The following is an 18,277-nucleotide window of genomic DNA, read 5'->3' as shown; positions in this document are numbered from 1 at the left end:
CTCCACTGCAGCCCTGTCACTGAGAATGGGGGGCGTGCTCTGTCCTCTTTTTCCTGTAGGCCATAATCATCTCCTTTGTCTTGATCATGTTGAGGGAGAGGTTGTTGTCCTGGCACCACACCATACTCCCTATAGGTTGTCTCGTCATTGTCGGTGATCAGGCCTACAACTGTTGTGTCATCGGCAAACTTAATGATGGTGTTGGAGTCGTGCCTGGCCGTACAGTCGTAAGTGAACAGGGAGTAGAGGAGGAGTAGAGGAGTAGAATGAGCACGCACCCCTGAGGGGCCCCTGTGTTGAGGATCAGCATGGCGAATGTGTTTTTACCTACCCTTACCACCTGCGGGTGGCCTGTCAGGAAGTCCAGGATCCAGTTGCAGAGGGAGGTGTTTAGTCCCAGGTTCCTTAGCTTATTGATGAGCTTTGAGGGCACTATGGTGTTGAACGCTGAGCTGTAGTCAATGAATAGCATTCTCACATAGGTGTTCCTTTTGTCCAGGTGGGAAAGGGCAGTGGGGAGTGCAATAGAGATTGCATCATCTGTGGATCTGTTTGGGCGGTATGCAAATTGGAGTGGATCTAGGGTTTCTGGGTTAATGGTGTTGATGTGAGCCCTGACCAACCTTTCAAATCACTTCATGGCTACAGACATGAGTGCTACGGGTCGGTAGTCATTTAGGCAGGTTACCTTAGTGTTTTTGGGCACAGGCACTATGGTGGTCTGCTTAAAACATGTTGGTATTACAGACTCGGACAGGGAGAGGTTGAAAATGTCAGTGAAGACACTTGCCAGTTGGTCAGCGCATGCTAGCAGCACACGTCCTGGTAATCCATCTGGCCCCGCGGCCTTGTGAATGTTGACCTGTTTAAAGGTCTTACTCACATCGGCTGCGGAGAGCATGATCACACAGTCTTCTGGAACAGCTCTTCTGGAACAGCTAGTGCTCTCATGCATGTTTCAGTGTTATTTGCCTTGAAGCGAGCATAGAAGTAGCTCGTCTGGTAGGCTCGTGTCACTGGACAGCTCTCGGCTGTGCTTCCCTTTGTAGTCTAATGGTCTGCAAGCCCTTCTTATAAGCTTCCGGGTTAGAGTCCCGCTCCTTGAATGCGGCAGGTCTAGCCTTTAGCTCATTGCGGATGTTGCCTGTAATCCATGGCTTCTGGTTGGGGTATGTACGTACATTCCCACATTGATGTCCTGTCAGAAAGGGGAGATCGCCTGGGTTACACAAGTCATGTCTCCAGGAAGGTGTCTGATGAAAATAGATTTCAGAGAGATTTGTGTGATGTTTAATTTCAGTAGACAAACAGTCAAATCCCTGACATTTGGGCCAGTGCTGGTAGTTAAATGGCAGTGAGAGCAGTCTAGGCAGGACAAGTCCATTCTAGGGGCGTGTCCCAAACGGCACCATATTCCCTATTTAGTGCACTTCTTTTGGTCAGGGCCCATGGGGAATAGGGTGCCATTTGGGACTTAACCTAGAAGTGATGCTGGTTTCAGTACATTCAAGGGAGAGATGAAAGGGTGAACGTCAGGGGTTCAGCAGGTTTTATCCTAGTATTTGTGTGGCTGTTTAAACAATGACACTCATCTAAAGGGTGGTTGGATGGAGGGATAACATCTTAATTTCATCCATTACTTTTATTTGAACTTTATTCCATGTGCATGGATTATAATGGGCTATTTTTCATAGCGTAATTGTTACTTTGACTGGGTCAAAACAAGAGAACAAAATACATCACCTCCACTGTCCAACGTCATTCTATCACGACCTGGAAATAACCTCTATTGTTGTCCTCTCCACTCTCCGAAGTCAACTCTGGAGTCCACTCGTAACCTAAATGGATAGGGCCAGTCAATATGTTGTGTTCCCTCAAGCTCAGAAAGAACTCCCCCATTCAGGGCACAATTATAACACTGTTTCACAGCGCTAATTACAAATAAGTCCAGTCACTGCTCCTCTCCCTCCATCACCCCAGTCACCACAATCACAGAGGCATATTCTGGGAGGTGTCACTGATGCTCTACGTGGGTGCTGTGGGGGAGGGATACGGCGGGGCGATGGGGCTCTGTTGTCAAAGATGGGGGACTATTTTTAGGGTTGTAACAGGGTCTGTGTGTGTTTGGGACACCCTCTGTTACATACCCTTGGACAGATGGTTGGGGAAGAGCTATAGGGTTGTCTCAATGCTGGGGATTGTGTGTGTGAGTGTGTGTGTGTTTTCTCATTAACATATGGGCTCTCTCTGTGATGCCATGGTAACAGTTGCTATCAGCTCAGGTGTCCTCAAGTGAGGGAGAAGGGAGAGAGAGGAAAGGGAAGAGAATGAGGGGGTGGGAGAGCTGCCTGCAGCAGGGATGGCCAGGCTTTCAGGTTTTGGCCAATCATCTTTGTATTACTCAGACAATGGAAATGTAGAGTAAGAGGTGTTGAATAGATGAAGTTTTGAGGCATGGGGATCTGGGTGGATGAAGGGTTGAGGCATGGGGAGCTGGGTGGATGAAGGGTTGAGGCATGGGGAGCTGGGTGGATGAAGGGTTGAGGCATGGGGAGCTGGGGGATGGAGGGTTGAGGCATGGGGAGCTGGGTGGATGAAGGGTTGAGGCGTGGGGAGCTGGGTGGATGAAGGGTTGAGGCATGGGGAGCTGGGGGATGGAGGGTTGAGGCATGGGGAGCTGGGTCGATGAAGGTTTGAGGCATGGGGAGCTGGGGGATGGAGGGTTGAGGCATGGGGAGCTGGGTGGATGAAGGGTTGAAGCATGGGGATCTGGGGGATGGAGGGTTGAGGCATGGGGAGCTGGGTCGATGAAGGGTTGAGGCATGGGGAGCTGGGGGATGGAGGGTTGAGGCATGGGGAGCTGGGTGGATGAAGGGTTGAGGCATGGGGAGCTGGGTGGATGAAGGGTTGAGGCACGGGGAGCTGGGTGGATGAAGGGTTGAGGCATGGGGAGCTGGGTGGATGAAGGGTTGAAGCATGGGGATCTGGGGGATGGAGGGTTGAGGCATGGGGAGCTGGGTCGATGAAGGTTTGAGGCATGGGGAGCTGGGGGATGGAGGGTTGAGGCATGGGGAGCTGGGTGGATGAAGAGTTGAGCCATGGGGGATGGAGGGTTGGGGCATGGGGTGCTGGGGAATGAAGGGTTGAGCCATGGGGAGCTGGGGGATGAAGGGTTGAGGCATGGGGAGCTGGGTGGATGAAGGGTTGAGGCATGGGGAGCTGGGTGGATGAAGGGTTGAGGCATGGGGAGCTGGGTGGATGAAGGGTTGAGGCATGGGGAGCTGGGTGGATGAAGGGTTGAGGCTTGGGGATCTGGGGGATGGAGGGTTGAGGCATGGGGAGCTGGGTGGATGAAGGGTTGAAGCATGGGGATCTGGGGGATGGAGGGTTGAGGCATGGGGAGCTGGGTGGATGAAGGGTTGAGGCATGGGGAGCTGGGTGGATGAAGGGTTGAGGCATGGGGAGCTGGGTGGATGAAGGGTTGAGGCTTGGGGATCTGGGGGATGGAGGGTTGAGGCATGGGGAGCTGGGTGGATGAAGGGTTGAGGCATGGGGAGCTGGGGGTTGAAGGGTTGAGGCATGGGGAGCTGGGTGGATGAAGGGTTGAGGCATGGGGGATGAAGGGTTGAGGCATGGGGGATGGAGGGTTGAGGCATGGGGTGCTGGGGGGAGGTATGTGGGGATGAAGGGGTGAGGCATGGGGTGCTGGGGCAGATTAAGGTTTGAGGCATGGGGAGCTGGAAGGGTGGAGGCTTGAGGCATGGGAAGCTGTGGGATGGAGGTTTTGAGGCATGGGGAGATTTGGGGATGAAGGGGGGAGGCATGGGAAGTTGGGGGGGTAAAGGGTTTAGGCAAGGGGGAACTGTGGGATGGAGGTTTTGAGGCATTGGGAGATTTGGGGATGAAGGGGGAGGCATGGGAAGCTGGGGGGGTGAAGGGTTGAGGCAAGGGGGAACTGTGGGATGGAGGGATGAATGGGGTGAGGCATGGGGAGCTGGGGGGAGGTATGGGGGATGAAGGGGTGAGGCATGGGGAGCTGGAAGGATGGAGGCTTGAGGCATGGGAAGCTGGGGGGATGAAGGCTTGAGGACCAGGGGGATGAAGGGGTGAGGCACAGGGAGCTGGGAGCTGGGGGGATGATGGGTTGAGGCACAGGAAGCTGGGGGGATGAAAGGTTGAGGCACGGGGGGATGAAGGGTTGAAGTATGGGAAGCTGGGGGGGATGAAGGGTTGAGGCACGGGGAGCTGGGGGAATGAAGGATTGAGGCTTAGGGAGCTGGGAGGATGAATGATTGAGGCATAGGGAGCTGGGGAGTTGGAGGGTTGAAGTACGGGGAGCTAGGGGGATGAAAGGTTGAAGTACGGGGAGCTTGGGAGATGAAGGGTTGAGGCATGGGGAGCTTGGGGGATGAAGGGTTGAGGCACGGGGAGCTTGGGGGATGAAGGGTTGAGGCACGGGGAGCTTGGGAGATGAAGGGTTGAGGCACGGGGAGCTTGGGGGATGAAGGGTTGAGGCACGGGGAGCTTGGGAGATGAAGGGTTGAGGCACGGGGAGCTTGGGGGATGAAGGGTTGAGGCACGGGGAGCTTGGGGGATGAAGGGTTGAGGCACGGGGAGCTTGGGGGATGAAGGGTTGAGGCACGGGGAGCTTGGGGGATGAAGGGTTGAGGCACGGGGAGCTTGGGGGATGAAGGGTTGAGGCACGGGGAGCTTGGGGGATGAAGGGTTGAGGCACGGGGAGCTTGGGGGATGAAGGGTTGAGGCACAGGGAGCTTGGGAGATGAAGGGTTGAGGCACGGGGAGCTTGGGGGATGAAGGGTTGAGGCACGGGGAGCTTGGGGGATGAAGGGTTGAGGCACGGGGAGCTTGGGGGATGAAGGGTTGAGGCACGGGGAGCTTGGGGGATGAAGGGTTGAGGCACGGGGAGCTTGGGAGATGAATGATTGAGGCACGGGTGTTGTGGGGATGAAGTGAAGGGCAGGTGAAAGACTGCTTCAAATCCTTTGGCTTTTCTGGATATTCAGAACAGATTTTTCTCAATCTGTGTAATAGTATATAGTGTATCTCTCAGGCCTGTGTGTGTTCCTGTTCTGTATGTTTTGGTTAATACAACATTGGAAAATAAATAGTGTGTGCAACAACATGTGTTCATGTTAACATCTGAGTAATCCGTATGCAAATCATCACATTTCCAATTGTATGTATAGACGCATCAGGAACTGAAAGAGAGGGCCGTTTGTCGTTATTTCCACTGGTTTTTGAAGAGCGAAGCTGTCTCGTGTCAAGATGGATTTCAAGGGTCTTCATTTCCTGTCCTCCATGTTTTTTCAACCCCTTCCTTTCCTCTTGTAAATACCAGGCTGATTCACATCCTTTGCGAGGCTACCTCTTTTCCACCCCCCCCTTTCACCAATTTGTTTCGTTGGCCACCACTGTCAGAAACTCAACGAGGGAGTGCACAAGCATTTGTCATGGGAACTTATGATGGTCTGTGGCAGTGGGATAATGGATGATACATCCATCCCCCCAATCTCTGTAACGAAGGCTCGCTGTAGTTTAGGAAATTAAATATGTATCCTTATGTCTCCCTCCCCCTTCCATCTCTCACTCTTACTCTCCATTCCTATGCTGATTGGCTTAATCTCCCCCACTCTCTCTTTCTCTCTCTCAATTTCTCTCTCTACTCCTGCAGAGCTCCTTGCTTAGAGTCAGGGTTTACATTTCATCCCTGGGACTGGGTGAATACAGGGTTGGGGATTGGGACCATTGTGAGTGCAGTACAGGGACAATAGGAGCCTGAAGAGAGGAGAGGAGGGACTGAGACAGATAGGGGACTGGTGGCTAGTGTTCATGATGTCTGTTCCCCCCCTGGATTGTGCTGTGCTGACATGCTTTAGAGGACGTCTAGAGCCCCCCCCCCCTCTCCCCAACTCATTGTTGCCCTTCACTCACCACACACAGACTGACACACCAACAGACAGAAACACACACATTTCAAACATTACTCTATGTCTGCTCTGCTTGAAATTGATGAAACATAGTTAGACCAGTGGATACAGAGGGTCAGACCAATCAACAGCCTTCTTTCTGACAGTCTTCACACGATGGCTGAAAGTGAGCAGCAGTGAGTTTGGTAACAAAGAGACAAATATCTCACCCCCTGGATCTCAAACTTGGGTTGAACCGAGCACTATTGATTGTTCTGTAGATAAGACCAAAAGCAAACAGAGTGGGGGAGTGTATTGTCTGCTGTTGTCAACTCTACTCACATCATATCACACCTGCAGCTCTGCATACAGCAGTCCGGGGAGTGTCATGCAAATAGACTATTCTACTCACTTCTCCTTCTGCAATGCAGATAGAATGCAGATTGAATTTAGAACGCAGATTGAATATAGAACGCAGATTGAATTTAGAACTTGCCTCGTCTGCTACTGCAATAGCACCATTCTTACAACAAGAATGTCATCGACTGGTTTTTAATAACCCTACTGATTGGATATTCATATTTCTAATTTCATGATATGAAATGATATGATAAAGCCATATTTTGTGATGGCTGTGTTGGTTGTAGTTCCCCTGTGTGATTGTGCTTCGGGCTGGCGGAGCGATCCATTGTTTTAGTGCCTGACGGATTCATCAGTGGGCGTGTGGGACTATTTTTCCTCTGGTCACGTCAGGGTCATGACCCCTCATCTATCTAGGCATGCCGTGGTCTCCGTCCTTTCTAAACTAGTCAGCATTACGCTATCCCCCACTCTCTCTCTCACTCTCCCACTCCTCCTTACCTCCCTCCCAATTCCCCACTCCCCTCTCTCACTCTCTCCCACTCCTCCTTACCTCCCTCCCAGTTCCCCACTCCCCTCTCTCACTCTCTCCCACTCCTCCTTACCTCCCTCCCAGTTCCCCACTCCCCTCTCTCACTAGGTTTTTCTCCCTCCTTTCTTACTCCCTTGTCTCACACCTTGTAACGGTTTAGATACGACAGACACAGAAACAAAGGAAGGAGAAATTGGAATACTGTGCTGCTGTGTCTTGTCACTTAGTTGAGTCGACGGTGAAGGTCGCTGGTTCCAATCCCTGAGCCAACTAGGTGAAAAATCAGTTGATGTGCCTTTGAGCAAGGAACTTAACCCTAATTGCTCCTGTAAGTCGCTCTAGATAAGAACGCCTGCTAAATGACTAAGCCCATAACCATGTGTGTGGTGTATATACTTTTGTTTCAAAGTAGATTTGTTTAAGACTACCAACAAACACTCTGTGTGACCCTGATTCAGCCCACTGCAGTAAAAGGTTAACCGCTCCCCACACACAGATCCATAACCCATGAGATATCTAGAAATTCCACATGAATGTTGAGATGATGTCCATTCCTATCCTAACATTCATTGTTGAGCCCATTACACAAGTGTATCTTTCCCAGCTGTGGACTGTGAGGTTGTGTAAGAAAGGATGCCGACATGGTTCCTCATCCATGACAAAGGCATGACAACGTCTCAGTTATTTCCTGTGCACCTGGCATTATTTCCTAAGTCGAGGCAAGATGTCTTATGGCTGAATTACACTATAGGGCCAAACCAAGCCAAGCCAAACCTAGCAGAGCTGTAGTAGGCACAAGTGTGTCAGGCATGATGGCCAGGTCCACACATCTCTACCTCCCTCTCCCAGGAGAGAGACATCCAGCCAGGGATTATTTTACCTACCTACCCCCTCCAGGCCTCAGGTTACCCAGCCCACACATCTAGAGTTACAACCTGTTGACATACACCCACAGGACCATGGCATCAGATAGCACAAGCACATGCTTTTCAATACTTATTTTGCTAACGGTAGGGTGTGTGTGCATGCGTACATCGTGTGTGTGCGTGTGTGCGTATATCTCTGTGCGTGTGTGTGTGTCTTTAACTGTACACTGTGTATGTGTGTGTAAAGGCATGAGACAGGCAGGCCTGGAGTGGCACCATTTTACATACAGAAACCTCATTTGAAAGCTCATCTCCCTAACGTTGTCTGTGTTTTACTGCACTGTTTGTGTGAGTGACCTTGTGTTCCGGACGACACGTAGCTGTTGTGCAGAGAGAGCCGGCCGATTACATCAACTTGGCAGAGTGGGTGGAATTTTGTCTGGTTCTTTTCGGGACGTGAGATCGCAGAGCAGGGTAGTGTCCCAAATGCCACCATGTCCCCTATAAATTGCACTACTTTTGACCAGGGCCCATAGGGCACAACATGGGGAATTGGGTGCTATTTGGGATGCACCGGGAGAGCTTTGGTGTGGGAGGGGAGGAGGGAAGGACGAGGGGGAAGTGTGAAAGTTATTGATATTTGATACAGATAACAAAATAGGTTTAGGGGACAGAAAAAAAATCTACGAGATGTATCATAAATGGGATTTATAGATGATGAATAGGTATTATGGTTTAGCTCTGTGTTAGAATAGTGTTGACTTGCCTGTCACAGTGACACCTCTACATCCCTGTCACTTGTCATAGCGAGACTGTTGCAGCTGGCCTGACCAAACCAATGGTCGAAACAAAACGTAAAAGTGTCCCAAAGTTGGTCGATATGTGTCCAGATCAATAGTTCCATTATCTCTCCGCACCATTGATTCCACAGTGAAGTTTAGCACCATTAAAAGGTTCTCAGCTAAACTGTGTGACATTGTCAGCAAACACAAAATGGGGTCTGAGATTGGATTGGATGCTGCTCTTTATGCTGTACCAGCACCACTTTAAATCCAGTCTAGTTACCCTGCTTTCTCTCCAGCTGGCTTTTTCCACTAGGGGAATTGGTTCTGGATGGAGTGTGTGTGTGTGTGTGTGTGTGGGGGGGGGGGGGGGGGGGGGGGTGCTATATTAAAGGCTGTATAATGTCCCGTGGTAGCAGGGTCTTGTTTGTTTTCAGCTTGATTGAATAGGACACAGCAGAGTGGACTGGAAATCCCTGCTTTTTCCACCAGTCAGCTCAGTGCAGAGAAAGTAGCCAGTTTCCATGGAAACGCCTTAGCGAGATAAGCTTGTTCTGCAGCTCCTCTGTCTGTGTGCCTGTTGTGTGTGTGTGATCTCTCAGGAATCTGGTAGGAATGAGGATCTATTAGGATCTAACTCAGTGTACTGGGGCCCAGGTGACCAGGGGGAGGAGCTGGCTGTCATTAGCAATGGTGCTCATGTTCTCTTTATTGTCTCGTCTCAGTTTACACACATTTCTTTCTCTCTATCCTTCCCTCTCTTCCATTCTCTCTCTCCTCTATCACTCCCTCTCTCCCTCTCTTTCTCTTCAACTCTTTCATCTTTCTCTCTCCTCTCTCTTGTTCTCTCTCTATCCTTTCCCTTTTCTCTCACACTCCTCTCTCTCTCCTGCCCCTTTCTCCACCTATCCTCCCACCCTCTCCCTCATCTCCCCCTCTTTATCTTATACTCTCTGTTTACATAGTAGAAATGCAGTCAACTGTAGCTCCACACCCCTATTGGTGTCACTGTGGGGATAAACATCTCCATGGTGATGATAAACTGGGTGAAAGGGCAGGCCTGAGGGGGTGGGGGGCAGGGGAGAAGTCTATAGACTCAAGGTGGTATTATTATGTTGTATAACACCTTAGCCAATGTGCTGGTGCTAGCCCTTTGGGGGTCTAGGGCCTAACATTAGGTCGGGTTACTGTAAAAGCACTTTGTGACAAACGTTGTTATTGAAAGTGCTATGGAAATATAATTTAATTGATTGATTGATACTAATTATTGTGAATTGTATGTGTTTCTCTCCATTTCCAGAACTCTCTGAAGAAGAGAGGCGCTCGGCCAAACAACAAGCCAGAGAAGAAGCCATCTGTCCAGGTAACTTAGACCAACAGAGACCTTCGATGTTTCTTCCACATTGAACAGCCAAAAGGAAAATCTCATATAGATTTGCAAACGACTCAACCAAAGAAACAGACTGCAGCTGCAGCAGTTTGTCTCCAGACACTCACCTCTGATTCTTACCTGAGCAATTGAACCCAAAGTCAGTACTAAAGTATTACAGTTACACTGATTGTTCTCGCTTTCACAATTTAGTCCATAGTGGGAGTTGGGTAGGTAGTTGATGGGAGAGATGATTCACAGATAGCACTTCATACAGTATTACTAGTTTGACATGAGCAGCTCAGACTGTGCAAGTGAAATAAACAGTCAAAAAGGAACATGAAACATTACACACAAACGTTTTAAAAGAAGTATGAAAGGGAAAATACAGGGCATCCAATGTGTTGGAGGAAACACCGTGCGCCTGGCGTCCTGATTAGCGCGCACTGCGCCTGGCCCGCCACAGGAGTCGCTAGAGCGCGATGAGACAAAGATATCCCTACCGGCCAAACCCTCCCTAACCCGGACGACGCTAGGCAAATTGTGCGTTGCCCCATTGCCTTCCAGGTCGCGGCCGGCTGCGACAGAACCTGGGCTCGAACCCAGAGTCTCTGGTGGCACTGCGATGCAGTGTTCCTGTTTTGATTAATTTGATAGTGTGGGTTAGGTGTTCTCTATACCAAATTAGCTTACACCCTGAGTCTTTTTTCTTGTTTCACACCTGGTAGTTTGGTGGATGGGACTAACAGCACACTGTAACTTAGAGGGCAACCAGCGGGTCCATCTCCTCTATACCATGTTTCTTGTAGGATGGTAATTTATTTGATGAAGTCTGGGTTCCTGCTCTTTAGGCAGACCTATATTCCGGGATAAGGCAGACCTATATTCCGGGATAAGATAGTAAAAAATGTGTGTTCCATGTTCCGTGTTCCATGTTCGCTCTCGCTCTCTCTTCCTCCATTTCTGTGGGGATGAGGTTAAAGCAGTGGTGCCACTGTGACATACTGTAATTGGTATAAACCCTCTCCAGACTATGTTTGATGTTCTGGGAAATAGCCCCATCACCAATAAAGTACACAACACATTTTTTAATGGGTCTTCACCATTTTGAGTCAGTTGGTTAAATAATAGCGGGTGTTTAATATTCAAAATAGCTTATGTCTTTTATAAATACACCAATGTACCTCAATGCCCCCAGCTAGCACACATTACACTGTAAAATAGTATGCATGACTCCCCAGTGTTGCATCAAGCTATCCCACTTTGCCCCCCAAAAATCCATAGCATTGGTCTAAATATTTGAAGGGGTTAATATGAGGATGTCAGATGAGTTTAAGCCAGAACAACAAAAAAATAATAATTTGTAATTTTGGCCTCGCAATCTTTCTCTCTCGGTCTCTCTCTCTGTGGTATGTGAAAGGATATATTGTCATTGTGTATGTGAGTGAGTCAGTGTGTTGTCAGTGTTCCTAACAGCTGGTCTCTGTGCCTCTCTGGGGCCAGCAGGAGGACAACTCTGACCTCAAGTGCCAGCTCCATTTTGCCAAGGAGGAGTCCGTTCTCATGTGTAAGAAGCTGACCAAGATGGCCAAGGACAGCGAGGCCATGCGGGAGGAGCTGGCCAAGTACCGCTCGGTCTACGGCGATGTGGACGCCTCACTCACCGTGGAGGAGGTCAACGACTCACCCCACACCCGTGAGGCCGAGGTTAGAGTTCACCTGAAGCTGGTGGAGGAGGAAGCCAACCTGCTGAGCCGGCGCATCGTGGAACTAGAGGTGGAGAACCGTGGCCTACGGGCCGAAATGGACGACATGAAGGGCCAGGAGCTGCCTCCAGGGCTGGGGCTGGGAGGCATGGGAGGCCCTGGAGGAGGAGGTCTGGATAACGTGATGGAGCTCCAGAGGCACCTGCAGTTTGTGGAGGAGGAAGCGGAGCTGCTACGGCGCTCGCTGCTGGAGATGGAGGAGCAGAACAAGCTGCTGATGAATGAGATCAACCGCTACAAGTCGGAGCTGCCGCTGACGTTGGACCCAAACCAGGATGACTCCTCGTCCATCTCTCTCCTGGAGGATGGTCATGGTGGGGGAGCTCTCATCAGCACCGAGGCCCCCCATGAGGAGCTGCTGCAGGCCGCCAGGCTCCAGATCGGGGAGCTGAGCGGCAAAGTGAAGAAGCTCCAGTACGAGAACCGTGTGTTGCTGTCCAACCTGCAGCGCTGCGACCTGGCCTCCTACCACAGCTCTTCTAGGCCCGCCCTGGAGACCGACGCTGAGGCAGGGGACTCGGCCGAGTGCCTCCCCAGCCAAGCGTGCCGGGAAGGCCCCATCGGAGGGGAGAACAAGCCCCTGGAGGAAAAGGAGAAGAAGACGTCCACGGGGGTTCCCATTCACCTGCACGGTAACGTCCCCCTGGGGCTGAATGACCATGAGGCCCTGCTGGCCATGAGGGACCAGGCCCGCCTCATCTCTACAGCCATCCAGCTGCTGACCGCTTCTGATTCCAACTGCCCCTCCCTCTCCCTTTACCGCAAGATCTCCTCCAACTACTCCGGGGAGACTGCTGAGCCCTGTGTCCCAGAGAAGAGCCAGCAGTCCCAACCCTCGGAGCTCCAGGACCTGCCCCTGGTGGAGGCTCTGACGGGCAGGCTGCGAGCACTGCACACCCAGCTCCAGGCCTTCGTGAAGCGAGTGGAGAGCCTTGGCAGCGCCCCTCCTGGGAGGGAGCAGGTGGAGGTGGCATCCCCCCTGCCTCTACTGTCCGAAGCTGGAGACTCCGTGGTGGATACGCCCTCTGCCTCACACCCCTGCCCTCCAGACGACCAGGCGGGTGAGATCACTGCAGGGCAGAAGGTAAGAATGAACACCCTCCTCCTCTTCCCACCACTCATTTATTATTGATTTTGTTTCTTTCCTTTTCTTTCATACGCTCCTTTTTTGTAGCAAGGCTATTATTTCTGTTCCGTTTGCTCCCACCCCTTCCCAGCTCACACTATGGTTTCTCCCTGCCGGCACACATGACATGACACGCATGCTGCTTTGATGCCTTATAACCTGTTATAGATGCTACATAGAGCTCAGGGCTCAAATGGAGCCACCACTGTACTGCATGACAACTAGAATGATAAAGAAATCATAGAAACCGTAAGCCACCATCTATTTACACACATCAAAATACAATTTGCATATCCAAGTAAATGCACTCTAGTAAAGTTTGTTCTATGCTTAGAGTTAAGCTCCATTAGAGGCCAACTGAGTCCCAACCCCATCCGCTCTCTCCCCCCGTCCCTCCCTCCCTCTCTCACCCCATCCCCCCGTCTCTCCCTCCCCATCTCATCCCTCCCTCTCTCACCCCGTCTCACCTTCTCTCACCCCGTCTCTCCTTCTCTCACCCCGTCTCTCCCTCTCTCACCCCATCTCTCCTTCTCTCACCCCGTCTCTCCCTCTCTCACCCCGTCTCTCCCTCTCTCACCCCGTCTCTCCCTATCCTACCCCGTCTCTCCCTCTCTCACGCCGTCTCTCCCTCTCTCACCCCATCTCTCCTTCTCTCACGCCGTCTCTCCCTCTCTCACCCCGTCCCTCCCTCTCTCACCCCGTCTCTCCCTCTCTCACCCCGTCTCTCCCTCTCTCACCCCGTCTCTCCCTATCTCACCCCGTCTCTCCCTCTCTCACCCCGTCTCTCCCTCTCTCACCCCGTCTCTCCTTATCTCACCCCGTCTCTCCTTATCTCACCCCGTCTCTCCTTATCTCACCCCGTCTCTCCTTCTCTCACCCCGTCTCTCCCTCTCTCACCCCGTCTCTCCCTATCTCACCCCGTCTCTCCTTCTCTCACCCCGCCTCTCCCTCTCTCACCCCATCTCTCCTTCTCTCACCCCGTCTCTCCCTCTCTCAACCCGTCTCTCCCTCTCTCACCCCGTCTCTCCCTATCTTACCCCGTCTCTCCTTCTCTCATGCCGTCTCTCCCTCTCTCACCCCGTCTCTCCCTCTCTCACCCGTCTCTCCCTCTCTCAACCCGTCCCTCCCTCTCTCAACCCGTCCCTCCCTCTCTCACCCCGTCTCTCCCTATCTCACCCCGTCTCTCCTTCTCTCACCCCGCCTCTCCCTCTCTCACCCCGTCTCTCCTTCTCTCACCCCGTCTCTCCCTCTCTCAACCCATCTCTCCCTCTCTCACCCCGTCTCTCCCTATCTTACCCCGTCTCTCCTTCTCTCACGCCGTCTCTCCCTCTCTCACCCCGTCTCTCCCTCTCTCACCCCGTCTCTCCCTCTCTCAACCCGTCCCTCCCTCTCTCACCCCGTCTCTCCCTCTCTCAACCCGTCTCTCCCTCTCTCACCCCGTCTCTCCCTCTCTCACCCCGTCCCTCCTTCTCTCACCCCGTCCCTCCTTCTCTCACCCCATCTCTCCCTCTCTCACCCCGTCTCTCCTTCTCTCACCCCGTCCCTCCCTCTCTCACCCCGTCTCTCCCTCTCTCACCCCGTCTCTCCCTCTCTCACCCGTCCCTCCTTCTCTCACCCCGTCCCTCCCTATCTCACGCTGTCTCTCCCTCTCTCACCCCGTCTCTCCCTCTCTCACCCCGTCTCTCCCTCTCTCACCCCGTCCCTCACTCTCTCACCCCGTCCCTCCCTCACTCACCCCGTCTCTCCCTCTCTCACCCGTCCCTCCTTCTCTCACCCCGTCCCTCCCTCTCTCACGCCGTCTCTCCCTCTCTCACCCTGTCTCTCCCTCTCTCACCCCGTCTCTCCCTTTCTCACCCCGTCTCTCCCTCTCTCACCCCGTCCCCCCCTCTCCCCCCTCTCACTGCATGGGCACCATGACCGCTGCTTTCTTCACTTGTTTCCCTTTCCCTTTCTTCCTCTCTCTTCTTTCACTCCTTTGATTATGTTAATCCCCTCTCCTACACTCTCCTCTTACTGTCCTTCACTCCCACCCTCATCCCCCAACCCTCCAGCCGTCGCTCGTACTTCTCATCATTGTTTTGGTTCTGTTCTCCACTCTGTCCTACGCCACTCTGACAAAGCTGTTTTTCCTTTACATACTTTTATTTGTCCTGTGAGCTTCATTTTTTATTTTCAATGTGTCTTGCGGATCTTCCATTTTGGTTGTATTGTTTTGTTTTCGATTCCCTCTCTCCCTACCATATGTCTCCCCTCATCTTCTTCCTTCCCTTTCCTCTGTTCCTCTTTCCCTCTTTTTATTATTTTGTTTCATTTTTATTCATTAACTTGCCCATGCATGCAGCAGCCCGACTTTAGGGACCAATCAGAGCGCGAAGTGAAAGGTCAGGAGGAGGAGGAGGGTGACAGCCACATTGACAGCAACAAGAACCAGGTTAAACAGGAGACGGACACAGCCCTGGTAGGTCACTGCTATAGAACAGTCAAAATACACACATGCATACGCATACACACACACACACACACACACACACACACACACACACACACACACACACACACACACACTGTGCACTCCTTGATTGCCCATACATGCGGTTTAGGCTGTCTTTAGGCTCGCTTCCCTCGTTCTTTCATGTGATAGATAGTGGGGGAATCAGGTTGGAATCACACTGCAGTAAACACAATGACATCAGCTCTTGAAGTGAGCAGAGGAAGTGTCTGCTGCTCAGTGTTCGTTTGACCTTTCCGTAGCAGGTCTCCTTGGAAACCTGGGCTGTGAGGGAGGGGCAACTGCAGAAGCAATGAATAGAGCAGAGAGCAACACAATCGCCACAGCCCGCTCTCCTGTTACAGGATATACAATGTTGCTTTTATAATATGTCATGAAAGGGAAGGTTTCTCTCTGGGCTGTACTGTAGCACATAATCAGGTAGTCATCTGAACACACACTCCCTAACTGTGAGAACTAGAGAAACTCATTGTTGCTGTCAGTAGGCTGGTTATTAAAGGTTCTCCAGAGTAAATATAGAATTATAAAATGATAGTAGACGGTTAACTATGACAACATTCAGCAGGCCACATTAAATCAGCTTGTGGGTGACTTTTGGCCCACGGGCCACGTGTTTGAAATAAGTAGGTCTAATAATTCACCCTGTGTCTCTCTCAGTAACCTCTGCATCACAAACTACTGTTGGCTTCTACACATTATCATCCACCCTGCTCCTCTCCCCTCTCAGTGATCAATGATGAGGCTGTCAGGTCCGGGGAGATCAGGACCAGCTCCGGTGAGGGAAGGAGGAAAGGACAGGGGATAGGACAGGCAGGAAGTAACACCTTGGCCCTACGCCAGGTGACGTTATCACACGCAGACTGCCTAAGTGCTCTGTGTGTCTGTAGAGACAGGGTCGGTCGATAGAAGCGTGACAGGGCTGATGTATGGACATGGATGTTGGTGGGAACCTGGGGTCCACCAGGCTGACTGTGTTCTGGGTCCTATTCATTAGGGAACATAGTTTCAAAACGTTGTGCAGGTAGTCCCTCCCCGTTTAAGTCAGTTTTCTCCTGTTTAGTGCCTAATGAATACGGCCCTGGTCTCTCCCCACTGAGTGGTGCCTCTTGTGTCCATTACCACCAACCAACCCTTTCAGAGTAACTGTGTAATGTTAAAAATAGGGTACTATATCCTGCTCAGAAAGGACCTTAAATAGAAGATTATTCTGCGGGACAGTAAGACTGACATAATGCTGTGAAAGGCATTGGAAACTGACAGCAGGTTATCCATTTATATGCATGGAGTCTGTGTCTAAGGCTTGGCTGGGGAGTGTAAGCCTTTTATACAACTGTTCTGGTCTATGAGGCGAATATGCTTTGGAATGTGAGGAAATTGAAAGGTTTAGCAGCTGAAATTGAGCTCCCTTCACTCTTACTCCTTGGATCCCTTTGGTGAGAAAAAGAGGGTGTCAGAAGTCACTTACAGAGGCTGCTGAGGAGAAGGAGAAAGGGGGAGAAATGCAGAAGTGGGCTACGGTGTAAATTATAGAAACAATTGGCTGCAAATCCATTTGTGACTGGCTGAGTAATAGTGAGCTACAGTGTCATAGTGCAATTGGGACTTGCACTGGCAGGGACTCTCTCAGAATGCACAAGGAGGGTAAGAGTTGTTGGGAGGGCATACTGCCAAGATGTTGGTTATCCCTAGTAAATAACCAAGTAGATTGTAGTCGATTATGAGTAGATATTGAGTGTGCAACTTTCTTTTTTCCCAAAGAATTAAAAAAATTGGGGAAAAAACAATGATTCCAGCAATGCAACATCTAAATAAACTAACATTAAAATAATATTGTATTTTCACTTATCTGTCAAAGCCCTCAGAGAATCTTGGGACAAAACATAAAGGTTGTTATTGTACCTCAAAACACAGCAGTAGTTTTAAAGTGCCATTTAAACACAGATATCCATGGAACATTATGGCACAGTGGATAATGGAATAATATTTTAAACCTTCTCGGGGTATTTCAGTCTTCCACAGAACACCCCCATTGACCCACCTTCAAATTCTACACACTAATTGGTGAAGAGAAAAAATGTTGGGCGCTGAGTGATAATGAAAAGCTTGAGTGGGTGGTCTTGTGCCTGTCATTAGAACGGAGGCCATTTGAGTAGCATTTCGTAGGTTAGCGCTAATGGTAGGCTGGGGTGGCCCCCACCACGGGTTAGCGAGAAGTGAAGAAGAAGAACACTAAGGGGAACTCCTCTAACTCAACAGCCAAATGAAGCATGTGACGGTACTACAGATGAGGTGTATTTGTTGGACCATGGAGCCCAGTGTGGGTGTGTGAGTGTGCTGTATGTCTTTAACTGTGTGACAGGTTGGATTGTTGTTCCCCCACCACGGGTTAGCGAGAAGTGAAGAAGAACACTACTACGGGGAACAGTAACTCCAGTAACTGATTTATCAATGGAGGATATTTTTCAGTTGTGGGAAGTGGTGTGGTATGCTTTACACTTTACAGTGTGTTCTAGCATTGCAGAGTGTATTGTAATCTAGCTATAATGGTGTATCCCTCCCTCCCTCAGCAGATCAGTGAGCTGCAGGACCTTCTGTTGGAGGCGAGGGACAATGCTTGCAGGACGCAGGAGGAACTGTCTGTGGAGAGGCAGGAGGAACTGTCTGTGGAGAGGCAGGAGGAACTGACTGTGGAGAGGCAGGAGGAACTGACTGTGGAGAGGCAGGAGGAACTGACTGTGGAGAGATGGGATCACAGAGGCCCCACCCACAGCAGCTCACAGACATTCACACAGGTACACAATCATCAAACTGTTCTATATCTATGTGCACAACACTGACTACAGTCAAACCCTTCTAAACCACACAGAGCATTGTTACTGTAACGTCTTGTCAATGCTAATAGAGTATGCACCACACCTGAGAACAGTATGGTATCACTACTATGATATGTACAACAACACCAATTTATTATATACATGCATTCACCCACTTAGCAAACAGCTAAAGCAAACTCCATAAACGGTGCTGCACGTAATCGCTT

At 50.8% G+C, this 18,277-nt stretch overlaps 1 protein-coding gene across 6 annotated transcripts in view; it reads left to right on the top strand.

The window, feature by feature from the left end:
* Window positions 1–18,277, top strand: part of LOC110491105 (protein SOGA1) — a 69,557-nt gene that overhangs the window by 35,530 nt on the left and 15,750 nt on the right. Inside the window, exons 4-7 of one of the 6 annotated variants that reach the window (XM_036947295.1) lie at window positions 9,768–9,830; window positions 11,343–12,686; window positions 15,070–15,186; window positions 17,805–18,029. In XM_036947295.1, the coding sequence (XP_036803190.1) occupies window positions 9,768–9,830; window positions 11,343–12,686; window positions 15,070–15,186; window positions 17,805–18,029 (1,749 nt within the window). Of the gene's footprint in view, window positions 1–9,767; window positions 9,831–11,339; window positions 12,687–15,069; window positions 15,187–17,804; window positions 18,030–18,277 lie in introns of all 6 variants that reach the window. The other 5 variants (XM_036947298.1, XM_036947296.1, XM_036947297.1 and 2 more) reach the window with 5 other exon arrangements.

This window comes from Oncorhynchus mykiss, chromosome 16, assembly GCF_013265735.2.
Source record: "Oncorhynchus mykiss isolate Arlee chromosome 16, USDA_OmykA_1.1, whole genome shotgun sequence".
Classification (NCBI taxonomy): domain Eukaryota; kingdom Metazoa; phylum Chordata; class Actinopteri; order Salmoniformes; family Salmonidae; genus Oncorhynchus; species Oncorhynchus mykiss.
The sequence above is the reverse complement of the archived record's forward strand: the minus strand, read 5'-3'. Positions and strand labels throughout refer to the sequence as shown.